The sequence below is a fragment of the Convolutriloba macropyga genome, chromosome 14, assembly GCF_964194025.1.
Source record: "Convolutriloba macropyga chromosome 14, txConMacr16.3, whole genome shotgun sequence".
NCBI lineage: Eukaryota > Metazoa > Xenacoelomorpha > Acoela > Convolutidae > Convolutriloba > Convolutriloba macropyga.
In genome coordinates, this window is record NC_134481.1 from 41149432 (window position 1) to 41174738 (window position 25307).

General features: G+C 36.4%; 2 protein-coding genes across 2 annotated transcripts in view; both read left to right on the plus strand.

Annotated features, from left to right (window-relative positions):
- Positions 1–25307, plus strand: part of LOC142353443 (1-acyl-sn-glycerol-3-phosphate acyltransferase epsilon-like) — a 34617-nt gene that overhangs the window by 378 nt on the left and 8932 nt on the right. Inside the window, exons 2-5 of the mRNA XM_075405685.1 lie at positions 9603–9917; positions 18376–18454; positions 22302–22477; positions 23712–23826. Coding sequence (XP_075261800.1) covers positions 9705–9917; positions 18376–18454; positions 22302–22477; positions 23712–23826 — 583 coding nt within the window. The 5' untranslated portion in view covers positions 9603–9704. The remainder of the gene's footprint in view (positions 1–9602; positions 9918–18375; positions 18455–22301; positions 22478–23711; positions 23827–25307) is intronic.
- Positions 8518–9343, plus strand: LOC142353444 (U1 small nuclear ribonucleoprotein A-like). The gene has a single exon (XM_075405686.1). It carries the CDS (start codon positions 8585–8587, stop codon positions 9182–9184), a length of 600 nt encoding a protein of 199 aa, XP_075261801.1. The 5' UTR covers positions 8518–8584; the 3' UTR covers positions 9185–9343.

Here is a 25307-nt window from a genome sequence, read left to right on the forward strand (position 1 = left end):
ACGTAGCTCAGAAAAAATTGTTACGAATAATTTACTATAAAGGCCGATGAGAACACATTAAAGAAATATTTTCGATAAATAGCGTTCTATCCATATACAAGCTTTGGCTAGAAGAGCTCATAAAGTAAATTTTTATCTGTGTTCAAACTAGTAAGTTAACTGAAATTTATTCTAGCAATAATGCGTTTTGTTCTGCAAGATCGAATGCAGCAGGTAAATTTAAAGCGACTAAGATTAAAAATAATGCTCAACAAAACACACTTACAAACAAACGTCGGGTTCTGTACATTTTTTTGTTAGATCATAAATGGAATACCGCCCCTTAAAATTAGATTATCTGAATTTGCACTAAAGAAATTAACAGTATATTGAATACAATAATTATGAATGAAAATGTAAATGAAAGAATGTTCATGTAATCCCTTCATGTAATAGAGCCTCTTGGTTTTGGAGTGTCCACTTCGGTGCTATATTCAAAATTTTGTAAGATCTTTTTGGAAAACTTTTGTTTACGCAGCGGAGAAACTCAATTCATTCATTAATAATTATGACAACGAGCGTGAAAAACCGCGAATCTGAACGAACAACTGTAACAGAAACCAAATGTCAACTTAAAATTACTTCCGATATTTAAAACAAACGTTTTCAAACTTTGCTTTCATCGTCAGCTTAAAACTGATTTACAAATTGTTAAGGGATAAAATGAATTTGTGTTTACAATTGTCTCAGACCACCATTAAAACAGTTCTAGGAATTATTCTAAAATTAATTCGAAAGTTTTTTCATATATAAAATATTTAGCCTGATTTCAACTCATATTTACAACTTTTATCAATTTCTTTAAAAACTTCCTATACCGGATTTTTCAATTTTGGCGATTTAGCGAAGGATTTTTCGATTTTAACCTCTTCCCGATTTAACGATGGCTGACGTTTTTAAAGAGAATCAAGTGCTGAAAAAGAGAGAACTTGTCGGGGAATCTGTTCCCGTGAGAAACTAAAAAATCGTAACTTCGAGTTATTCATTTATGGTGAAAAGGAAGAGATTGATGGAACTGTCCCCCTCCCCAATGAGCAAAGTTCATCATGCCTAGACAGTTAGCGTACCAACCCATTTGATGAAGTCGCAAACACAGAAAAAGTTATTGGCGGCCAAACCTACAAGCTACAGGCGGAACAAAACACTAAACTAGAAAACGTAGATGCCAAAATGTAGATGCCACACGAAGATAGGCTTATACACCAAGAAAGAGTAATCGACCAGAAAGAGATCGATGGAACTGTCCCCCTCACAAAGGAGCAAAGTTCATCATGCCTAGACAGTTAGCGTACCAACCCATTTGATGAAGTTGCAAACACAAAAAGTTATTGGCGGCCAAACCTACAAGCTACAGGCGGAACAAAACACTAAACCTAGAAAACGTAGTTACCAAATCACTCGAAGATAGGCTTATATACCCGGAAACAGTAATCCAACACCTAAGCTTCGAGGAACCCTTCGGACTAAAAAGACGACTGATCGAGCTATCTTGGAGAGTTGTAGATGCTACCTACGGCGAACTCAACTCCTGCATCTGGCTGATAGAGCGCGACTGGCAGAACTGCAGGGAAACGTGGATAATTTTCTTATCTCAAACTCGGGATCAACTCCCCTCAGTTTCTTACTGTGAAGCCACAACAACAACAAGAGCTTTTTGTAATGTCCCTAATTAAATTCTAACGTAACGCTCATATACGCTCAGACAAGGCTCCAACTCCAGCTTCAATATTCCCAAAACCAGACTCAAAAAGACCGACGATAACTTCCGGACACGAAACGGAACACTGCACAACATTTTGAGTAAACATATTGACTTAACAACGAAAGAAAACAGAAAAGCACGAATAACACAGCAATTTTGAAAATTCTTCGAAAAGTTCAACGAAGCCAATCTATGTACCTGGAGGATACTCAGCCAATGCACGAACTGTAACCAACATTCCTGATAACATTCCATCATCTGAACTATAACATTCCATCAACTGCTCAATGATAACATTCCGTCATCTGAACTATTTCTAAATGACTATTGCATCTACCGACAAGACAGACAAATGGATCAAGACAAAGATACCCACGGAGGCCTGCTCATAGCAGTAAAAAACTCCTTCATCTCCGAAAGAGTCATTTCTGAGCAACAGGATTCTAGTCTTGTCTGCAAAATACAATTAGCTGAGAACGAAATTTTTATTTGTGCCTTTTTACAACCCCCCAAGAACTAGCCCGTACCGTTACGAGGTTAACGATTTCGAAAAACTCCTTAAAATCATTCCTAAATCAAAAAGCGACCATTTTATGTGGGGATATAAACTGTCCTGATGTTAACTGGAAAACTCTAGCAAGTACAAATGAAGAAGAAAACAAAGTCCTTGAATTGTTTGAGGAATCCCTATACAGACAAATCATAAACTTCCCCACCTGTGGGCAGAACACTCTAGATGTATCATCTTACAAAAATTGTAATTTGGTGGCTCATCTCGACGAGAAATTTTCCTCAATTTACGACTGCTCGGATCATAAATCAATCCAGTTAACACTAGAATGTCCACGCCAAGACGCCAAAGAAACTCTTGGAAATTTTAGAAATTTCGGAAACGCTGACTACGAAAGCATAAATAATATTTTAAGTACTGAACCCTTCAAACCAGTTTGCTTCACTAACATAAACAACATGTGCGAAGAATTTTACCAGTACATGGATCAAATACTTGAGGTCCACGTCCCCAAAAGAACTAGACACCGACAAAGTCTACCTCCCTCGATATCAAGTTTCACTTTTTAAAACATGAAGAGACTGCAAACCCAAAAACGACTCTTATCCGAAAAACCCACTAGTTATCGGAAACAAGAAGTTCTTAAACTTGAAAACCAATTGATAGAATCATCGGAACTGGACAGGATTGAATATCAGGAGAAAATCATGCGTGTAAGAAATACCCGTATAATCTTCAAACACTTGAAAAGCCTGAAAAAATCACCCAGCCTTGCAAAATTACTAATCAAAGGAAATCAACAGAGCACAAAAATGCAAGAGCAAGTCAACATGATGAACGAGTTCTTTCACTCAGTGTTCTCACCCAAAATTCCTTTCAGTATACAAGATGTAAAATTGAGAAATCCTGAAATTGCAAACTTCGAAATCTCAAAGAAAGCAATCTACGAAATACTTCTTTCGCTAGATGCCACAAAGTCGCGAGGCCCAAATGGCATACCGCCTGCATTTTTCCAACGTACAGCACGCGAAACAAGTAAGATTTTAAATGTACTTTTCAAGCAGATAAAACGACAGAGGAAAATCCCAAACTCCTGGAAAATTGCAGCTGTGACACCAATCTACAAAAAAGATGACAGACGGAAAGTAGAAAATTGCCGACCAGTCTCTCTTTTAGACATTGACAGTAAAGTTTTTGAGAAATGCATTTGTTCAGCTTTATACGCTCACTTCGAAAAATTCCTAACAGAACACCAACATGAATTTGTTTAAAAACGCTCAGTTAATACAAATATGCTATCCATCTTGAAATCGATTCACGACGCACTCAATAACGAATCAAGCACCGAAATTGTAGCATTCTACACAGATTTCTCCAAAGCTTTCGACAAAGTGCCGCATTTTGAGCTTGTACAAAAAGTTGCAAATATTGGAGTGGGAGGTTGCCTATTGGAAATTATCATTGACTACTTAGACAATAGGAAACAATTCGTTCGGGTAGACAACACAAGAGCGGAAACTTTAGATGTAACAAGTGGGGTACCCCTGGGGTTCTCTTCTCGGAGCACTCCTGTTTTGCATATTCATCAATGACCTACCTGATGTGTTAGTTTTCTCTGACCCATTTATCTTCGCGGATGACCTGAAAAATCTTGCAGTGAAGAAGACGTTTTGGCAAGTTCAAAACGATCTCAATGGTATTGAACAGTGGGTAAACGAAAATAAAATGGAATTAGCCATGGACAAATGTGCAAAGCTGAGCATAAGAGGTCAAACACAAAATTACGAGCTTATGGGCACTAAACTAGAGTCATCCAAAGTCATCAAAGATCTCGGCATCTATGTTTCCCATGACCTGACGTGGAAGACACACATCGAAGAACGACTGAAAAAAGCGAACAAAGTACTCTACCTACTTCGACGAAACATAGCTCTTCAAGTAAGACAAGAGATGAAGCTCGGACTCTACAAGTCACTAATTTTGCCAGTACTCTTATATGGCTCTGCATGCAGAAATCCGAACCGAAGTGAGCTACAACCGCTTGAAAGATTTAAAAAGAAAGTAGTCAATTGGATCCTTGGACAAAAAGTCATGCCGTATCCAAATCAACTGAGACTTCTTAACATACTACCACTACCAATGTTCATGCAACTAAATGACATTCTACTTTTATCGAAATTGACAGAAGAGGATAGCTTTTTACCAATGCTGAAACAAAATTCAGAAAAAGGGAGAACAAATGAGTTATTCAAGCTCCCGAAAATCAGAACTGAAAAGGCTAGAAATGATTTCTTTTTCCGTACATGCAGACTAGCATATGGAATAGAAAAATAAATTGAATTTAATACGAAAAAAGGCCTTAAAAATCGAGTTTTAAATTTCATGTGGAAGTTTGTAAACGAGCGATTCGACGAAAATAACATCTGTAGCTGGCATCTATGCTGTGACTGTCAGATCTGCAGAAATAATAGGTCAATTTTCTAAGACGACTGGGACGAAAATCCCCTCAGTGAAAACTGTAAATCCCCAACAACAACAACAACAACAATTCACTTACTCACTAATGACATAAAGGGTGAAAACCCATGGTATATCCCTAAAGACTTCGCTACTACTACTACTACTACTATACGATTAATGACGGCGACCCGAGTTCACAGAGCAGCGACAGTAATTGAATTTACCTTAGCAAATGGCTCATCTGAACCTCAGGGCAAACATGCCCTATGAAAGGTGGTAGGCAAACATTATACAACGTTACTGTCACCCCTTGAAACAATAAGCTGCATCATCTGATCAATTTCAGTGCCGTCGCTCATTTCGATCATTCACCGAATAGCAATAATACATGTTAGGCTGCTATGCACCCTCGGGTAATATTATTTAAAAGACTTCAGCATAGAGTCAGAGATTGCTCAGTAGAGTTACAATGGTTAGTCTTTTTGAAACGCAACAGATTGTTCATTTGAACTTTTACAGTTTTAGGACATAGAGTAATTGTATTTATATGAGCGTGATTCATTTGTCTCATAACCAGGCACAGCCAGACGAAGCTTTTTGATATCAGGAGTAAAAGAGAATTAAGCAACAAACCAGGAGGCACACTTCTAACGGTAAATTGGAGTACATTTCGGGCTGCCAGACGCTGTCGTTTCATTCAATATATGAGGTCTTTCCCTGTAACTCTTTCCCCCAACTAACTGGTCAGATAGCATATACTGCACCATCTTGGGAAACACAGCATAAGGGGGATATAAAGGAAAGATACAATAATATGTCGAAATGTAAAACAATTTGGATCTATTCTGTCCCCCCCCCCCCCCCCCCAGCTTAGTGAGCATAAATTTTTATTGACCCCCAGGCGCACGTGCTATTTTCTTACATAGTAACGTGCTATATAACAACATATAATTTGTTACTGGGGGTCATAAAAAACACGGGGGGGGGGGGGGGGGGGCGAAACAGAATAGATCCAACTATTTAATTATCAGAACCTTCATGCGGGGCCTATTTCTAGTATTTGGTATCTGTTTACGTGAAAACGCTCATTAACTTGGTGGGTGGATAGTACATCAAAGAGGTCATATCAGAGAATGGTTTGATTCTTAAGGTATTTTTCTAGAGTTTTGAATGGACGAAAAGGTTCAGCATTGCGTTGCTACTTATGATATGCTTAATGAGCGGAAAAGTCCTTTTTCAACTTGGAGAATTAGGGATGCTTGGCAGATTGCAATTGCGTACGAAGCTTGTCTACTGTTACAAACTGCTCTTAAAAGCAGTGGTGCTGAGATTCCAAATAACCTTATTGGAGTGATAAGTTGGTTGAAAGCAAGTTTTCTAAATAGGAGTGTTTATTACTGGCGGGGACTTAGTGGAAGCGACGATTTTGCTTGGGCAGGGATGTTGAACTGTTTATGCTATAAAGAATTTTTTGGCCAAGAAGGTGTTAATAAATTTCTCAACTCCAAAAACTTCTGGTCAGGTTCTCGAGGAGCCGTTAACTTATACAATGAAATTCGCAGCCACTATGTGGACGATGATGGAAGTGTTTGGTGGGATTACAAGAAAACTTATAAAGCGGCCATATCTAACGCGACTTATGCATTGCTTGGTATCTATCTATACCGAGCTACAGCAAATAAAGATTACATGAAATCTGTCAAAGCTACTGTCAATTGGTTATTAAATGAGTCAAAGCTCTACAATCCGGAATCCGGGTTATTTGGAATTCGGGACGGCGTGAAAAAAGATGGGACTATCGATAATACTTTTTGGACTTATAATCAAGGTCCAATAATTAAAGTTCTAAGTGATGTCTATAAAATGACGCACTATAAATCTTTTCTGGAGACAGCCACGAAAATAGTCGATTTTGTGATAGAAAATTTGGTGGATAAAAGCAGTGGAATTTTGTGCGAAATGAGTGGTTCGAAACCGCGTCAAGTTCTGTCAACAGATGCTATGTCATTCAAAGGTATCTTTATGCGTTACTTAACCGAATTTGTTCTGGAGAACAAAGCTGAGTTGACTCAAGAAAAGATAGCTGCTTATAAAAGTTTTGTTCACAAGAATGCGGAATCAGTCTGGGAATATTCATACAACCCAGACAATCGCTCATTTTCACCTTACTGGCATCTCAAAAGTTCTGTAATGAATGCAAATGAGACGCCATCATTGGTTGCAGCCTTGTCTTTGTTCGTGGCTTCCTTGCGACTCGCTCACTGAATATATTCATTGCTTCACATTGATCCTCTTATACATATCACTTTCAATTTTAGATTTAATTTCTGCAAATTTTGCACTGAGGTGAAGTTTGTGCAAGAGTCCTTCAATTTTTTTAAAAACTTGGTTAAGGCTTGCCAATGAAATTGAATTTAATGCGTCTACTAGTCAATTAATGTGAGAACATTGATCCTATTGATAAAGTTTGTGTGTGATGTTTAATTTAAAGGAACTAAAGAGCTGGCTGTTTTTCATTTGGATCAATAGGCCGTTTTTCTATTCTGCATGTGGACGAATAAATAAACTTAAGAATCGGGCCCGTGTGCTTTTGCGCTGCTACTTCTGATTTTTCTCAATGGTAGTTTAAAACCATCGACTGCGGGCTTCAAATTGAGTCCTTAACAAACATCGATCTGAATTTTTTTAGTGTACAATTTTTTAAATGTTTCGATGTTCTTTGATGCAGTTTTGTTAAGAAAGAGCTAATGTTTTTACCCAGAGATAAACCACAATCGACTGAGCTTTGTTTGGAGATTTCTCATGTCAGAAGTCTCAGTGAAATCCTGGGAATATTCGTACAACCTAGACAATCGCTCATTTTCACCTTACTGGCATCTCAAAATATCTGTAATGAATGCAAATGAGATGCCATCATGGGTTGCAGCCTTGTATTTGTTCGTGGCTTCTTTGCGACTAGCTCACTGAATATTGCCATTGCTTCAAATTGATCCACTTATTTATATCAGTGTTTCAATTTTCGATTTACTTTCTGCAAATTTTGCACTTAGGTAAACTTTGTACAAGAATCCTTCGATTTTTTAAAACTTGGTCAAGGCTTGCTAGTGAAGTTGAATTTTATGCGTCTACTAGTCAATTAATGTGAGAACATTGATCATATTGATAAAATTTGTGTTTGATATGTCTAATTTAAAGGAATTAAAGAGCTGGCTGTTTTTCATTAGGATCTATAGGCCGTTTTTTGTATTTTATGTGAACGAATAAATCGGGCACGTGTGCTTTTGCGCTGCTACTGCTGATTTTTCTCAATGGTAGTGTAACACCATCGACTGTGGGCTTCAAACTGAGTCCTTCACAAACATCAATCTGAAATTATTGCTCTCAAATTATTTTAAACATGGTGGCTTTTAATGAAAAATTCTTCTCTACCGTTTTCGCGCTTTCGTTCTAGAACTTTCTGTGACTTCTCACGCATCACTTCTTCATTTTGAGTGATTTCAATTGCTCTCTTTCTGAATTGAAGTTTGTTGCTAATATAAAAGTGATTTTTAGTGGTTGAGTAACAACGCGGTTGTAGCTGTCTTAGAGCTGAGGAGACAATTTCCTGGTGTGAGGTACGGTTCTTAATCTTGCGACCCCTCAGGTTTTGTATTTTTGAGTAATCCTGCTTTCAAATTTAACTGTAACTGGGTTAGCTTGAACTGAAGAAAATGCAGGCAATAATAAGATTACTAATCTCATATTAATTGAATTAAAGTTATGATTAACATTCTCTGTGTTTTAATTGGACTGTGCGCGTTTGTGATCTTTTCTCTTATTTAAATTTGAGCGTGAAGAATGAGTTTATTTACTGGTCTAGTTTTTAGATCTAAATGGCTATGTCTAATTTACCACCCAATAATACAATTTACATCAATAATCTGAATGAAAAAGTATCGCAAACGGAGCTGAGAAAGCAGCTTTTTGCAATATTCTCACAATTCGGCAAAATCATGGACATAATGTCCAAAAAATCTCTGAAGTTAAGAGGACAAGCATTTGTTGTGTTCGAATCCGAGACAAGTGCAACCAAAGCGCTTAAATCAATGCAAGGCTTTCCATTCTTTGAAAAACCGATGCAGATTCAGTACGCTAAAACCGATTCTGATATTATCGCCAAAAGGAAAGGTACTTTTGTTCCTAGGCCGAGACGAGAGCGGGTTCCGAAGCTGAAGCGGAAACCAGAAGGTTCCGAGGAACCGAACAGTCTGTTGTATGTTCAGAATCTGCCGCCTGATGCAAACGAAGTGATGGTGTCGATGTTGTTCACGCAGTTCCAAGGGTACAAAGAGACAAGAATGATTCCGGGTAGACCTGGTATGGCTTTCGTTGATTTCTTAGACGAGACATCGGCAACTGTCGCGAAAAATACACTGCAGGGATTCAAAGTATCGCCCGTTCATCCAATGTTGATCATGTACGCTAAAAAATGAACGATAACTGCCAAAAGATTTAGTTGAAGAAGACTACATGGAAGTTTTTTTGCAATACGGGATTTGGTATGATGCTCTTTTGATTAGGTTTCCGAAAGATCATACTTTAAAATTTTGTTTTGTGTTCTTGTTCTCTTAGAAATTAAAGTCATGATATAACCTCTTAATTAAGTGACCTGTGATTAGTAATAAAATGGCAAAGATTATTAATCTGGTTGATGATTAATCTGCTTTTTGATGATGTGTACTATCGCATTAAGTGAGCTGCATCAAAGATTTCAGTTGTTTTCAGTAAAGATTTCAATGTTTGCTGATGATTCTCTATACGTATATGGATGGCGATAAAAGATAGCTGTGGGTGGGCTTTCAACCTCTACTCTAAATACCAACATTTGCTAATTATGTGAAGTAATATTTCAGAATGGTCTGAGCTGAAGTTAAACGTTTGGATTGTTTTCTCTATCTTCGCGTTTGAAGCACATCGGTGTGTTCTGTGTTCCTGTAAGTTGACGACGCTCCGATGAGGGTAGCGAACGTGCCTCGATATGTCCTGGCCGTGCCATTGTTCGGCATGGCCATAGCACAATGTGGAGCCTTTGCCGTGTTATGGGGATCATGGCGCCTGGTTTCCTTATTTCTTCCCCCGAGGTTCTACCCAAAAGGGGAGGACTTCATGTTCGAGAGATACCAGCAGTTGATCATATTCCTGGTGGAAACTTTGGCCGGATCCCAGGTTTGTTGTATGATTTTATTCTATCTCATTTTTTCCTTTTTAATAGCCGCCCAGCGATAACTGGGGCTATTATTGGCCTTCTCTTGGTTTTTTTACGACTCGAAGAGGAGTATTGATTTTCTCTCGGTCTTTTTTGCTTACAGGAAGTAGTTCAGTTCACGCGGCATTTTGACCTAAAACCGAAAGTGAGAAAAGCTGCCATGGTGAACAGGTTTTCGCTATGCGAGAGAAGTTTTTTGATCATGCGCTGCGTTCAGTGAATGACTTTTTGACTTTGACAATGTTCTTGAGAGAGCCGCGCATATAGATAACCGTTTATAGCCAGTTTTTCGTCCATTTGGCTCTTTTTTTTCTTGTAATTTGTTTTTCTTGTAGAAATTGATTTTGAGCGATGATGCATTAATATATAACTATGAAATTGATGCCGCAAAGTTTTGCAGAGCCTGATAATATTTTTCAAGGGTAAAATGGGCTCATATTTCTCAATTTTAAAGTCAATTTTTGATTTTTTTTTCATTAATTTTTTCCTGTTTGGATCTTCGAGCGGACTTTTTTTTCTGAAAAATCAATGTATATAGCAACGTTCGATTGTCAATTCGTGCATTGAACAACTCTTTTGAACGTGACTTCTTTTTGTTTTACCAAACTGTACACATACTAATCCTTTTTTTGCATTTTTGTCCGATTTCATTATTTTTTTTCTCAGGAGAAAAAGTCGTTCTGTGCAGAGCCATTGGTTTAATTTTGTGTTTAATCGTATTTTTAACTGATTTCTTTTTCAACGTCCAATCTTTGAATTTCAAGGGAAATTGTTTCTTAATTACCATTTCAATATATTTTTATATATAATTTTAATATTTTAACATTTTTTGCAAAGTATTTTAATTAAGCAAATCTCTGTAATCTTTTCTCAATTTTTTATTTCCACAGAAGCATGGATGTATAATGTTCTTGAACATGGATTGCTGAATTATTTATACTTAATTTTGGGTGGATAAGTTTTTGGAGGGTATTTAAAACAGAATGTATAAGAAGATCGAAGATGTTTCTGTTAATTATCTAATCTATTAGTAGTGTGTTGGGAAGCACTTTTGACCATCTGAGGCAAATATTACTATCTATATTTAATTCAATCTTTATCTATTTTTGCCATTTTTGCATGTTTCAAGTTTTCGAGCATTTTTTGGATTCTTCTCGAATTATTTTGTATTCTTTGCGGATTTGTGTGGTTGAAAATAGTTGTTGTAGCGGTTTTGGTGGTCAATCGTGATTAGTGATTTTTTTTTTAATTTCGAGGAAAATTGACTAAATTCTACAAATTTTTCAACCAGCAAATTTTTGCCGACTTTTGTTAATTTCCATGGTTTTTGACTTTCTTCTGACCTTAGGCTTCCTGCTCTAATTTTTCCGGTCAATTCTAAGTTGAGAGTTACTTTTTAGGTGTTGCTAATATGATTTTTGTGACGAATATGATGACAATATTTTCAAACATAAATTAACTGTTTTATTTTTTTCATTTTTTTGTTCTCAGTAGTTTTCAACAGACAATTGATTTTTCTCTCCTGCGTTTTGGATGAGTGATTGCTCTGGGAGGAAATGTTGTAAAAGTTGTTTGCTGAGTTTTTGTCGGGAAGAATTGTGAGAGCTTTTCTGGGCTAATATAACTTGACTAAATTAAACTTCTAATTATTTTTTTCGCTCTCAATTTTTAACACATTCAAATTTTAACACAGTTTATCGCTTCAGTCAAATTTTGGTTTGGTGACTGAAGTACGATAGAATGTAATTAACATTTTCTCAAATTAGTGGTCCGGAAATTGCATTTAGCTTTTCGAGAGAGGTTTTTCAAATAAAATTCTGCTTTACGGTTTTGTCCGTCATGTTCTTTCGCTTCGAGTTTCTTTTTATGAACTTATTTTATTGGGTTGTCTGTCACTTGTAAATATTTTGCTCCAAACAATCTGTATTACAGGTTTCTTTACCAATAGTTCTTTCGGGAACTGCCACTAAAGTTAAGTTTTATCAGGTTGTGTAACAATTTTTGTCAGATGCTTATATTTTTCCTGTTTAAAAATGCTCAGTAGAATCATGTGGAATATGCATTAGGTCAGTGAGAATGGTCTTCTTTCTACTTAGAGTGGTTTCCGGAATTATTCCGGCTATGTTTTTTATTTCGTCAAGAATTTCGTTACGACCATATGACGTGACAATCACTTCAAATCTACTCTTTTCGTTCGTTCAGGCAATTTCCACTGAATTGCGTGTGTGACGTCATCATTCACTGTTTTTGGAGCGAGTTTTGTTCATTTGCGTGATTAAGTTTTTAGTGACGCGTGACTTACTTGCTCTCAAAAATGACTTCCTGACTCTGAAACTGACTTCTCTTCTTTTTAATTGAAAGAGCTAAGGTTTAGTGAGTGCATGTCACTCTAAATGAAGGTTTGTGGAGAGCAGCTTATAGAAGCAGCAATAACTTATACGGTTTCGTAATCAAAATATAACATCTCAGAATTTAACCAAAAAAGGCATTTCTCTTTGGTCTGTTTCTGTTACTATCTTTTTGAGACTGCAGATCTACGAAGCAATTGCGGCTCTTTTCTGGTAATCTACCAGCTATGTTTCTGTTCTGAAAAAGCTATCGGGAACAAAATTTTCGTTTTCGTAAGCATTTGTGAATAGAAAAGTGCCTGTTTTTTCCAGGGTGAAAATGTGTTCTCAGTAAGATCATATAGGCGCATTAATTAATGTATCATTGTAAGGGAGTTAAAATGTTCATATTCTACTTGGTCGGCGTATGTTTCTTAATGCTGGATAAATTGGAGCACCTGGACCAGATTGTTCTGAAGTTTAGTATAAAATTTAGGAATAAAAAGTTAACAAGATAATAGAAAATAGAAACCTTGGAGCATGCACTCGGGACGAGTGTACACAAAATTTTTTGCTATGTAATTGTGCTGACACTGAAATTGGCATTTTGCCCAGAAAATTTGGTTTATGTTTCCTAGCCAACAAGGAGGATCGTTAATGTGCATTCGCACATGATGTTCCGACCCGAGCTTATCAACATTCTTTACTTAATTGTCAGCCAAATGACGATATAAAAGAAGATATTTGAGTTTAAAGCAATCTTTACACAATCTAACCACTAATTGAATAGCATAATGTAATGCCTCATTACAGCGCCAACGAGATCTGCCGATAAAGAGACTACGGGAAAGAAACAAACAACAAAATTAGCAAAAACAAAAATTTCACGGCAAAAACTGAATATCAAAAGTTAAAGGCACCTAGTAGCAACGTCAAATTGCAGTCAGATAAAACCTTAACTACACAAATTTAATTTTTCCTAACTATGCAGCTGATGGAAATTTTTCTTAATGAGACTAGGTAACAAGTCGACAAAGAGAACGAATAATGAGGCGAAATTCAAAAATTAATCAATATTTTTTAAACCAAGAAATTTCAAGTCTTAAAAAGCATTAGCTTTTAACTAAATAAACCTTGACAAATAACCAAAAAGTTATTACGAAACCAAAAAGACCTGTTTTTGGTTAGACTAAGACATAGAAACGGACTAATGATGCATATAAACTCAAAAAAATTACAATCGATTTGCGAAAACACAAATTTTTGATACCATTAAAATCATTAGCTATTATCTGAATATTATGTACTTTTAATTCAATTGTTGTTTCTACTATTTCAGCTAAATGATTTAAACAACTAAGTTTACCTGGGCTACATTTGAAAACCATTGGGATCTGTTATTACGCGATTGTGTTGAAAGAAGAGAAAAAGAAGCACAAAACTCACCACTTAAAAAACGTTTATGAAAACGCATATTGTCCAACAAACAAAACGTCAGTGACAAATCAAATACCTAGATTTGTTATTTTTGAAATACAAGAAATTGGACGGACCCCTCAATTATGAAAATAAGTTACAAGTTGACGAAAAGAACAACAAAAACTGAAAAGTTTGAAAAAAAATTGAAAATGTATATCATAAACTTTAAAACTATTCGCTATAAACTGAGTGCTTCGGGTAACATCATTCATTCAGTCTTCAATTACAAGTTTATGCGACCGGTCAGCAATTTACGGCTACCTAAAGAACAAAAAATAGAAAAACAGCAAATTCAAGAAAAAAATTGAGCGAAAAAAGTGTCGAAGGCATTAAAAAGTGAACTTTTTAATAAAAAGTTTTCTTAGTTTCAAATAGTTTTTCTAACAGCGATGGGATTCTTCTTTTTTAACAATATAACTTCAAAAATCATCAAATATGAACAAATACATTAGAACCACGAATTTTTTGAGAAAAATCGTAGTATCAACGCCATAAAATTCAATATCTTTCAACTGAAGCCGGTAAATACGTTAAATTGATGGGACGAGAAGGTTGTTTTCCATTCATATTTCATCAATAATCCATCACAACACGTCATTGACTATGAAAACAGCAACAAATACAGGCAAAAACGAAAAGTTCAGTAGAAAAATGCCTGAAGAAAGTGTCAAAGCAATTCAAATCATAAGCTCTACTCTGAAAAATTTATCTATGATCCATTGAACGCCTTCCCTAAACCATTGGGAACTATCACTATTAGGATAATGTGATAAGATTTCAAAAGGAACAAAAATAAGAAAAATTATCCAAAATTTAAAAAAAAATATGAAAACCCGTGGCCTTGAATTCTTGAAAACTTTTCTGTAGAGGATAAAACCTTTAAACAGATCAATTTTGTATGCAGAAAAAAAGAAGGGGGTCCTCTCAATACTGAGACTGACTAACAGTTCACAAAAAAGTTAAAGATTGGCTAATGTTTAAAAAAAATTTAAGACAAATTATTTTAAAGTACTTACAGCCGTTAAATTCAGTAGCTTTCAACGGAAGTCAATCAATACACGCCGATATGCCCCGATGGGAGAAAAAGGATATTTGTCATGCATAGTTAATCAATAAAGCATCACAATAAGTCTTATGACCATGAAAACAACAACAAAAACAGGCAAAAACCAAAAATTCAGCAGGAAAATGCGAGAAGAAAGTGTCGGAGCCATTTAAAACATAAGCTTTTCTCTGAAAACTTCATCTGTGATCCACTGATTGTCTTTTTTTAAGTCAATGGGAGCTACCAATATTTGGATCATGTGATAATAGTTCAAAAGTAACCAATAATACGAAAATATCCAAAAATCTAGAAAAATTTGAAATCTTGTCATTAAAGTCATAGAACCAATAGTTAGCAGATGAAACCGCTAGCCAGATTAATTGTGGTTGCTGTAGAAAAATCGGATCCTGTCATTACTGAGACTGACTAACATATGACGAAAAAAAGTTTAAGATTAGTTAATGTTCAGAAAAATTTTTCGAAAAATTATTTTCAAAGTCTTAACAGCCATTTAAATCACTAGCTTTCAACGGAAGTCAATAAATACGCTCAAGTATAACCAGATGTGAGGACAATGACGTTTGACTTTCATAGGTAATCAATAAGACATCACAATAAGTCTTATGACTATGAAAACAACAACAAAAACAGGCAAAAACCAAAAATTCAGCAGGAAAATGCGAGAAGAAAGTGTCGGAGCCATTTAAAACATAAGCTTTTCTCTGAAAACTTCATCTGTGATCCACTGATTGTTTTTTAAGCCAATGGGAGCTACCAATATCTGGATCATGTGATAATAGTTCAAAAGTAACCAATAATACGAAAATATCCAAAAATCTAGAAAAATTTGAAATCTTGTCATTGAAGTCATAGAACCAATAGTTAGAAGATGAAACCGCTAGCCAGATTAATTGTGGTTGCAGTAGAAAAATCGGATCCTGTCATTACTGAGACTGACTAACATTTGACGAAAAAAAGTTTAAGATTAGTTAATGTTCAGAAAAATTTTTCGAAAAATTATTTTCAAAGTCTTAACAGCCATTTAAATCACTAGCTTTCAACGGAAGTCAATAAATACGCTCAAGTATAACCAGATGTGAGGACAATGACGTTTGACATTCATAGGTAATCAATAAGACATCACAATAAGTCTTATGACTATGAAAACAACAACAAAAACAGGCAAAAACCAAAAATTCAGCAGGAAAATGCGAGAAGAAAGTGTCGGAGCCATTTAAAACATAAGTTTTTCTCTGAAAACTTCATCTGTGATCCACTGATTGTTTTTTAAGCCAATGGGAGCTACCAATATCTGGATCATGTGATAATAGTTCAAAAGTAACCAATAATACGAAAATATCCAAAAATCTAGAAAAATTTGAAATCTTGTCATTGAAGTCATAGAACCAATAGTTAGAAGATGAAACCGCTAGCCAGATTAATTGTGGTTGCAGTAGAAAAATGGCATCCTGTCATTACTGAGACTGACTAACATTTCACGAAAAAAAGTTTAACATTAGTTAATGTTCAGAAAAATTTTTCGAAAAATTATTTTCAAAGTCTTAACAGCCATTAAAATCACTAGCTTTCAACGGAAGTCAATAAATACGCTCAAGTATAACCAGATGTGAGGACAATGACGTTTGACATTCATAGGTAATCAATAAGACATCACAATAAGTCTTATGACTATGGAAACAACAACAAAACCAGGCAAAAACCAAAAATTCAGTAGAAAAATGCGAGAAAGTGCCGAAGTCATTTAAACCATAAGTTTTTCCCTGAAAACTTTATCAATGATCCACTGAACGCATTTTCTAAGCCAATTGGAGCTATCAATTTTTGGATAAGGTGATATGAGTTCAAAAGTAACTAATAATACAAAAATAATCACAAAAATTAAAAAAAAATGAGACATTGAAGTCATATATCCAATATTTAGTAGATAAAACCGCTAACCAGATAAAATTTGGTTGCAGTAGGAAGGAAGAGGGTCCTGTCATTACTGAGACTGACTACAGTTCACGAAAACAAGTTTATGGTTGGTTTTTGTTCAAAACATTCATATGACTGTAAATAAAGTTTGTCGTTAACGGAACATCGATATGAAAAGTGACTGGTCTCTAGGTGACTTAAAAAAACAAAAAAAATGATAAGTTTTCTAAAAAAAGAGCTCTCAAACAGAATTCGGTTTTTTTATAGTGAACTTCCATATGAGACCAGAACTTGTTTTTTTTTATCGCCTTCAGTCTATTAGGAACACACAATTGGTTCATTTTGTGGCATGTAATGTTAATTTGAAATATTATTTTTATAGAAAGTATCCCAAATATCCCGTGTTCAGACAAAACTTCAATCCTCGATAATTCCTAAAAAAAACGAAATTCAAGAAAATCTTTTTAATTTTGAATTCTACGCTGGAACAGCTTTTTAATGATACCACTCACATTTCTACGATGAATATATCGATCGGCCAAAATTGACTGAAAAAAAAACACATTTGAGTATATAGTTCCTCCCCACACAAGTGTAAATGAAGCTTAAGTTTGTATTCTCCTTTAAGTTCTGTCTATTTTAATTATTAATAGCCGCACAGCGATAGCTGGGGCTATTATTGGCCTTCTCTTGGTTTTTTACAATTCAAAGAATTTGAATTGTATTGGGGCGCTGTCTTTTTTTTTAAGATCTTTTCACACATTTTCATGATTTTTGAAGTCAAATTGGAGTAGTGATTTTGGTCAGGCCGAAACAGGAAGTGGAGCGAAAAAGCAAGTGGTTTTGCGGCGTGAAATTTTTTCGCTCTAATTTTAAAGTAGAGTGAGAATACGGTGTTTGAACAAAAATTCGCTTTATCGGTAGTGGTTTTTGTTCACATGCGGCAATTTCACTTTGATTTTTACTGTTTTTTCGATTTTGTGGATCGGATTTTTTTTCTAAATGGTTTTTCCAATCTATTCATAGTCCGTTTTAGGTCTAGTTTTCTGTTTAGTCAATGAAAATTCTTTGAATTGTACGTCAGGACTTGTCCTGCTATGTTTTTTTATTTCGTCGTCATGATTTTTGTTACTACCATATGACGTCACAATCACTTTTTGTTCATTCGTTCATGCAATTTCAACTGAATTGCATGTGTGACGTCATTTTTCGCTCTTAGTGGAGCGAGTTTTTTGTTCATGCTCGTGATTAAATTTTTGGTCACACTTTACTTACCTCACTCTCAAAAATGACTTCCTCAATTTGAAATTCACTTTTATTTACTTTAATTCAAAGAGATAAGGTCAAATGGGTGTGTGTCACTCTAAATGAAGTTTATTTGAGATCAGCTAATAGAGGCAGCAATAACTTATACAGATTTTTTATCAAGTTATAACAGATCAGCCTTCAATGAAAAGACGAATTTTTTTGGTCTGTCTTTTTTACTGTTTTTTAGACTGCCGATCTTAGAATCTATTGCGGCTATTTTCTGGCAATCTGCCAGCTATGTTTTTAAAAGTTCAGTGCGGTAATATCCGTTTTAAGTATCCCAAATATGTGTTGATTTCATATCAGAATGATAACTTGTTTCAGCTTGTTTTATACGGGGACTACGAGCAGGTGCTGAAGAAGAAAGAAAAGGTCATCTGGCTGTCCAATCATCAAAGTGCAGGTTAAATTAGTTCAACTGAATTTTTTGTTTTTTACAGCCTGTGAACAGTATGCTACACAAATTCGGGATCTTTTCCGTTTGTGTCCCCAGCTTAGTGGGCGCATATTATTTGCACCCCCTGACGCACGTGCCATATTTTTACATAATGATTAACTATGTAATGGCACGTGCGCTGTAAATGGGGGGCGAATCATAGTATAATTCGGAAGGATTGCAGGCTTTCCGTTCACTCTGTCCTGGTCGTGGACTATATAGTTTGGACATAATCAGTACCATACTCGGTTGCGGAAAAAACCTCCACTTCATTTTAGATAGAATATAAACCCCCACTTTACTATTAAAGAGCTGTGCATTTAGCGCGTCTGGGCATGCCTCACGGGCCATGGCCATGCCTCAGCGGCCCATGGGACTTGATATGAAACTATAACAACCGAACAAATTACCACGACCGAAAGTATTTCCGTGGGGGTTTATTTCCTTTCCAAAGTTAAGTGGGTTTTTTCCGTGGGGTTATTTTCCTAGACCCTACCATACTTATACCAATCGGCATCGCATACTGATTAATATTTATTCTTACTTTAGAAACCTGCCAATATACTATTTTGACTATTAGTGCAATACTATTTTGACGGGAATCGCCGAATTGCTTAAAAGGGGTTTAGCCGACACCAAAAAATAAAAAAATTAAAGCGACAAACCGACCGCACAACAATAATTGTAATGTTGGTCGAACTATTGATATTTTGGCCAATCCGGTTTGTCGACACATCAGAATTAGTTGTTGGCGCGATTTCTCACTTTTCCTTGTTGGCTAAAGCCCTGCCGGTCTGGATTCCTAGCACCTATCCTGAGAAACAGTCGTAAATGTATAGCGTATTTCACGCAACTTCCGACGTCAGCTGTACCCGATTTTCCTAAAAAGTAAGTTTTTCAAAATATTGATAAGGCTTTAAGCATTCTTTTTGTTTACCACAAAGCTTCATTTATGAGTCTTGGTTATAAATAACTGCGTTAATAAATGCGATAGCTGAGTGGATCTATTATTGGCCTCCTCTTATTTTTTTCTTTGACTTTCTGGTCAATGAGAAGTCGAATTAGAGTGGTGATTTTAGTCACGCTTGAGTTGTAAAAGGATCGCAAAAGCAAGTACTTTTGAACCCTGAACTGCTCCTGCTCCATCGGCTTTAAGAGTGGAGTGAGAAACTGGTATTGGAACTAATTTGTTTTCGAAAGAAAAATGTATCCCGAGACTTCTGATTTCATTGTTTTTTAGCTTGATTTTCCGGGAATGTTATTAAAGGCTATGCACGTGTTCCAATGTTGCTGTTAAAATTTATGAATATATCAATGGGCGGTTAATTGTTTTTTTTTGGAGTTCAGCTCCATGTTTAAACAAACAAGTGCTTTTTTATTTCGTCCTTATTTGTTCTTTTGTCTTGACTTTTGGTTTTTCAATGAGACATGATTGAGCCTATTTAATAATTCCACTGGATAGTTTGAGATTTTTATGTTTGTGGCACTGTCTGTCCGTAAACTGTTATTGAAGTTTTTGGCCTGTTTTTGTTCTTTTCATAATTTTGTTAGTTGGTCTCAGCAGTGACAGGTCCCGTTTATTTCTTTTTTGTTTTTCCCTTAAAGCATAAATGAACCTGTTCAATGCGGCATATAATCCTAGGGTTGCCAAGACGCTGCTTTTTTCTGGCCTTCTCGGTTGATTTTTATTGTTTTTATAATGATTATGACAATGTTTAGTAAAACATTAGTGTTTTTTTAGCTTGGCCTTCATTTGTTTTTTTTTGTGTTTCATTAATTTCAATAATAACTAATTAATTGGCGACTAGTTTTGCGAGTACTTTTGATTCTTTGTGTTTTCTTGGAGCTAATATTTTTTCTTGAACGCCAATTATTTCCGAACAGCTGAAAGATTTTATTTTTCTCTTTTTGTGATAGTGTGGTTATTTGCTCTGTGGCAATCATAGGCTAGTTTATTTAAGAATGCAGTCAACTTTTTATATTTGTTTTCTTTGGTTTTTAATTCAGCGCTTGTTCTGTTTTTTTCTTTCATCGTCAATTTTTTTGTGAGCGTGTGATGTTTTGTCACGCTTACTCCAAATCAGATTTTGATCATTCAATAATGCAATTTTTTGAGTGCGTGAATTTATTTTGGAGCGAGTTTTTGTTCAAACGAATGCGTTATTTTTTGGTCACGCCTGACTTACCTAACTCCCTTCTCAAAATGACTTCCGTCACCATCAAATCGGCTTCAATTACTTTATTTTGAGGACTGAAAGTCAAATGACGATGTCTCAGTCTTTTTTAAAGGCGGCTTCTAAAAATAAGACTTAAGTCTAGATCTAGTTGTGACATCAATTGGTTTCTTAATTTTTTATTGGTCTTAATTCTGCATTTCTAATTTTAGAAGCAATTGCAGCTATTTTTTTGGCAATATGCCAGATGTGTTTTAATCTGTTGAAAAATGTTGAGGAAACTTTATACAAACCCTTTTCCATGGGTGGAATGACAACTACTATGATTTAAATAATTGTACACTAGGGACCAGATAGACTGGGCTTGCCTAATCCCTTCGCAAAAACCCGTTTTTCGCAGTGTACCGAGTGTAAACCGCCGGTAGTAACTCTTAGCCGGAAGTTATCAGAGCCACCGTGCTGATCATAAAACAACTTTCTCAACCAGTTGTTGTCCCATGAGACTGACACTAAATGATACTTAGAGACCTCGTAAAAAAACACAAACAATAAAGAACAATTAAATCGCAAAGAATACAAAAATGCGCTCGAAAATATCCACCAACACATGGTCCATTCTGAGTCGCACAAAGACAGCAAGCAACTAGGCACACCTCCACCAAAGATAGCAGAACGAACGCTGTCACGAATTGCACGTATCCGACTAGCGCAATTGTGAACTGGATACTGTTCCCTGCTAAATTCTTACTTCAGTAGGATCTGTGACAATTGATAACCACCGCCCCAAATGTTTAGCACCACATGACGTGAACCACATTTTGAACTGCACTAAGAACACCATGGACCTGAAAGTTATTGACCTCTGAGAAAGACCAGTAAAGGTAGCTAACTGGTCAGAGTTAATACCATCAGTCCTTCACGACCACACTGCACAGAATAATCCACCTTCCTTGTCCGTTTTCGCCGATGTTGTCGATGCCCCTCTTGACCCCCCTAACCCCGGGGACCGCATGGCTTAGATGCAAAAAAAGTCACCGCACCACAAGCAAGTTGTGGATAGGCAGTCACACATCTACTAATATATCTGTTTTTATTATGATACAAATGCAATTAAGGTACCGGTTAAGAACTGCAATAAGCGTCGATTGCAGCTCTGTGCGACAGCTACAACAACATTAAAATAATTGAAATAAATGAAACCGATTTCGATGTGCTTTTCATTTGATAGATAACTCACCGATTTACTTCAACTGCCTAATGTCGGGAAATAGAGGGAAACGCTAAAAGCTAGAAATTACTTGTGATTAAAGTTACTCGAAAAGGCAAACAGTTAAGCAAAGTTTATCGACAACTAATATAGAGGCTTCAGCGTTCGTTCAAGAGCAAATAATTTGCCTGAAGTCAAACCTAATCTAAATTGTGCTTAATATAAGCTCAGAAAAGAACACGAGAGTCGGTTATAAGAGATCCCCAAGTTCGAGAGCTTTGTACCAATTAGTGTAATGGTTAGCCCCTTAGGCTTGCAAGTAAGAGATACTGGTTCGAATCCAGTACTGGTCCATTTTCACAGTAGTTGCTCGTGCTTGCAACTCCTCTAACACTTGAATTCTATGCGTACGCAATGGTGGATTTGTATTTAGCCGACTGGGTGGTCTGTGAGATGCTGGCTCTGAAACAGGGATCCCTTGGAAGTGTAAGGTACATTCTGAAAGACACCATCAAGTACATCCCTGTGTTTGGATGGTACTTTCCTCAGCACAGCTGTGTATTCGTCAGGAGATCTGGCACTCAAAAAGATATCGAAGACCAATTACAGGTGTGCAACTTTTGATCTGTTCTGTTTTAACCGCTGCGCACTTTATGACTTCGCTGAAAAAAAAAGAAATTGATCTGAAATAGCCTTTTTTATGTGTAAATTAGTAAGGGCATTTCGGTTGGGGGGGGGGGGGGGGACTAAATATTAAAGGGGGATGGGAGTTGGCTGTTTTGGATAGAAACTGCTGACCATGGCCTTCGTATAAAGGAAGCTATTAGTAAGAAATAAGGGAAACAGTTTTTTTGCTGACAGGCGGTTAGTTGTGACCAATAGGTTTATTAACGTTTTCTAGCAGATTAAGGATTTCTAAGTTTGAACATTTAAATCAATTATTTTTTGGCTATTAGCTCTAACTAGTCTATGCAAACCATTCTTAGAGTAAAGACATACATTAGGTGGTTTTCACAAGATTATGACGATTTTTCGCATGAAGCTTGAGCGATAGCTTTCAAATTATAGATCTTGCTAGATTCTTCAGACGCGTAAAGTAAACTCCGGTATTAGCATTAAAAAGTTGTTCAGTCTGGAAGGCAGTGGAATGTACAAATTACCCCCCCCCCCTCCCCGTAGATTACTAGATTATACGACGTGGTTCCCCACTAACGTATCATTTTTTATATCTTAGTGAAAGTTGCTGTATAATAACTCGTTATTTGGAACATGGGGGTCATAAACAGCAGTGGGGGTGATTGCTGGGGGGGGGGGGGGGGGGGGTAATTGCGCTTTAATATAACTGTGCGCATAATATAATTGTGTGTTGACGTAGAACGTGTGTGCTTGCGCAGTGTATACTAAGTTGGGGGTATGAACTATTACAATCTATTTCATGCCCCCCTCTCCTCCTGCGTACAGGTCTTTAACGCACTATAAAATGCTGTGTAATGACGATTAGTTTTCAGTGAAAAATAGATAGTACACTGGGGGAATTTGTCGGAAAATCTTTTATGAAAAACCTCTTTGACAAAATTTATATCCCGGGGTTGTTTATGACCCTAATATGACCCTAAGTTGGCAACTGTGTTGCGTAATCTTATCCCCCTCCAAAGAAACGTTACCTGCTTAGTAGTAAAATTAACATTTATGTGTCATCATAACAGGTGGGCTGGCGGGGGGGGGGGGGTATGGAACCGAACATATCAAAGGTATTAGAAACCTATTAGAATGCGTTGATTGATTTAATTGCATTGTTATTTAGTATATGCTGATTACGGTTTAATTTAGTTTGCTGTTGTAGGTTTATCCGAAGTTGCAGATGCCTCTGTGGCTTGTCATCTTTCCAGAGGGAACCCGCTACAATCCAGAAAAACCAAAAGTAGTCAAAAAGAGTCAAGAATATGCCGAAAAACTGGGTTAGAATTTTGGGGTCTTTCCCATTATAGCCCCCATGAAATTATAGCCCCCGATTATGGTATATTTACCATGATTGGGGGGGGGGGGGATTGCTATAGTTTATCTGATCACTAAGCTGGGGGGGCTATAATGGGAAAAACCCGAATTTTGGACTGATTCATAACCTATAGCCCCCTTAATCGTGGTAAATATACCATAATTGGGGGCTATATTTTCATTGGGGGTGGGGCTATAATGGGAAAGACCCCATAGATCCTTGCGAAAGTAGAATTTTCGGATCTTTTCCGTTTGCGCCCTCAGCTTAGTGGGTGCATTTTATTTGCACCCCTTGAGACTCGTGCCATATTTTTACACAATGATTTACCGTGTAATAACACATGCTCTGTAACTGAAAATATCCGAATTTTCGAAGGCTATAATGACGAAAAGCCAAAACTTGCATACTTTTTCTCAAACATTTGTGAAAAACATTTTTTGGAACAAGTTCAGAATAATGAACATTTTAACCCTCTGATTTTTTAAAAATTCTGCTGGATAAATTGGTCAGTCTTTTTTTGGGCTCATCTTTTATATCCCTATTTACTTAAACTCCCCACAACGCCATTTTACCCCGAAACCATTCAACCCAAAAATTTGTTGCTTGTATTATGCAGTTTGTGCAATTTGATCTTCTGAAATTTTACACATTTTTTGCGAAAAATTGATTGATTCGGTATTTAATTGCTCTCAAACGAAGTTTGTAGCAATTATATTAGTCCTGTCGGTCTTTTTTATGCGATTTTTCGCTTGACCAATTTTTCGTCTGACGCTTTTGACTTTTCGTCCTCAAAAACGGGATAAACCGGTAGCGCCCAGCGGGCATTATGTGCTCTTAGAGCTTTTCAGGTCTGTTTCAGCTCAAACTGTCTTGGAGACTTATACTTATACTTATGGTGTGAGGGGCGGTTCTTAGAGGTTGACACCCCCCCCTTGTTGACCCCCACCCCCACTATTGGCTCCACCCCCCCCCCCCCCCCACCGCGCTTTTGCCCCCCCCCCCACCCAGTGCTGCCCCCATCAGCCCCCGTTAGTCGGTTATGTTTTTTTTGTTAGTTTTTTAGTGAAATTAGTTGCTGTTAATTCCAGAAAAAGATTTTTTTATCAGAAATTAAATTTTCCAGTGACGCATATGAGTAACTCTTTGATCTGTGTTAAATTGCTTTCAAATAACGTGTTAAGCAGTTACTGTAGTTGTTTTTGCAATTATTGCAATATTTTACCTGACCGTTTTAAATTTTTGACTGATTTTTAGCAAGCTTTGGCGGCAGTTTGCCACAAGAAGTCAACAGAAAGTAATTCTTAATAGTCGTTCATGATTGCTCCACATCAGCAGAATTATATTCGAAGATATGTATCGTCTATTTTGTTATCCTTTCGAAACAAAGTACAAAAACTAAAGTCATTTTTATACTTCAATTGTTATGTAGCGAATGGCAAATGA

Coding starts and splice junctions, on each gene's coding strand:
- LOC142353444 (XM_075405686.1), top strand. CDS start 8,585: ATGGCTATGTCTAATTTACCACCCAATAATACAATTTACATCAATAAT.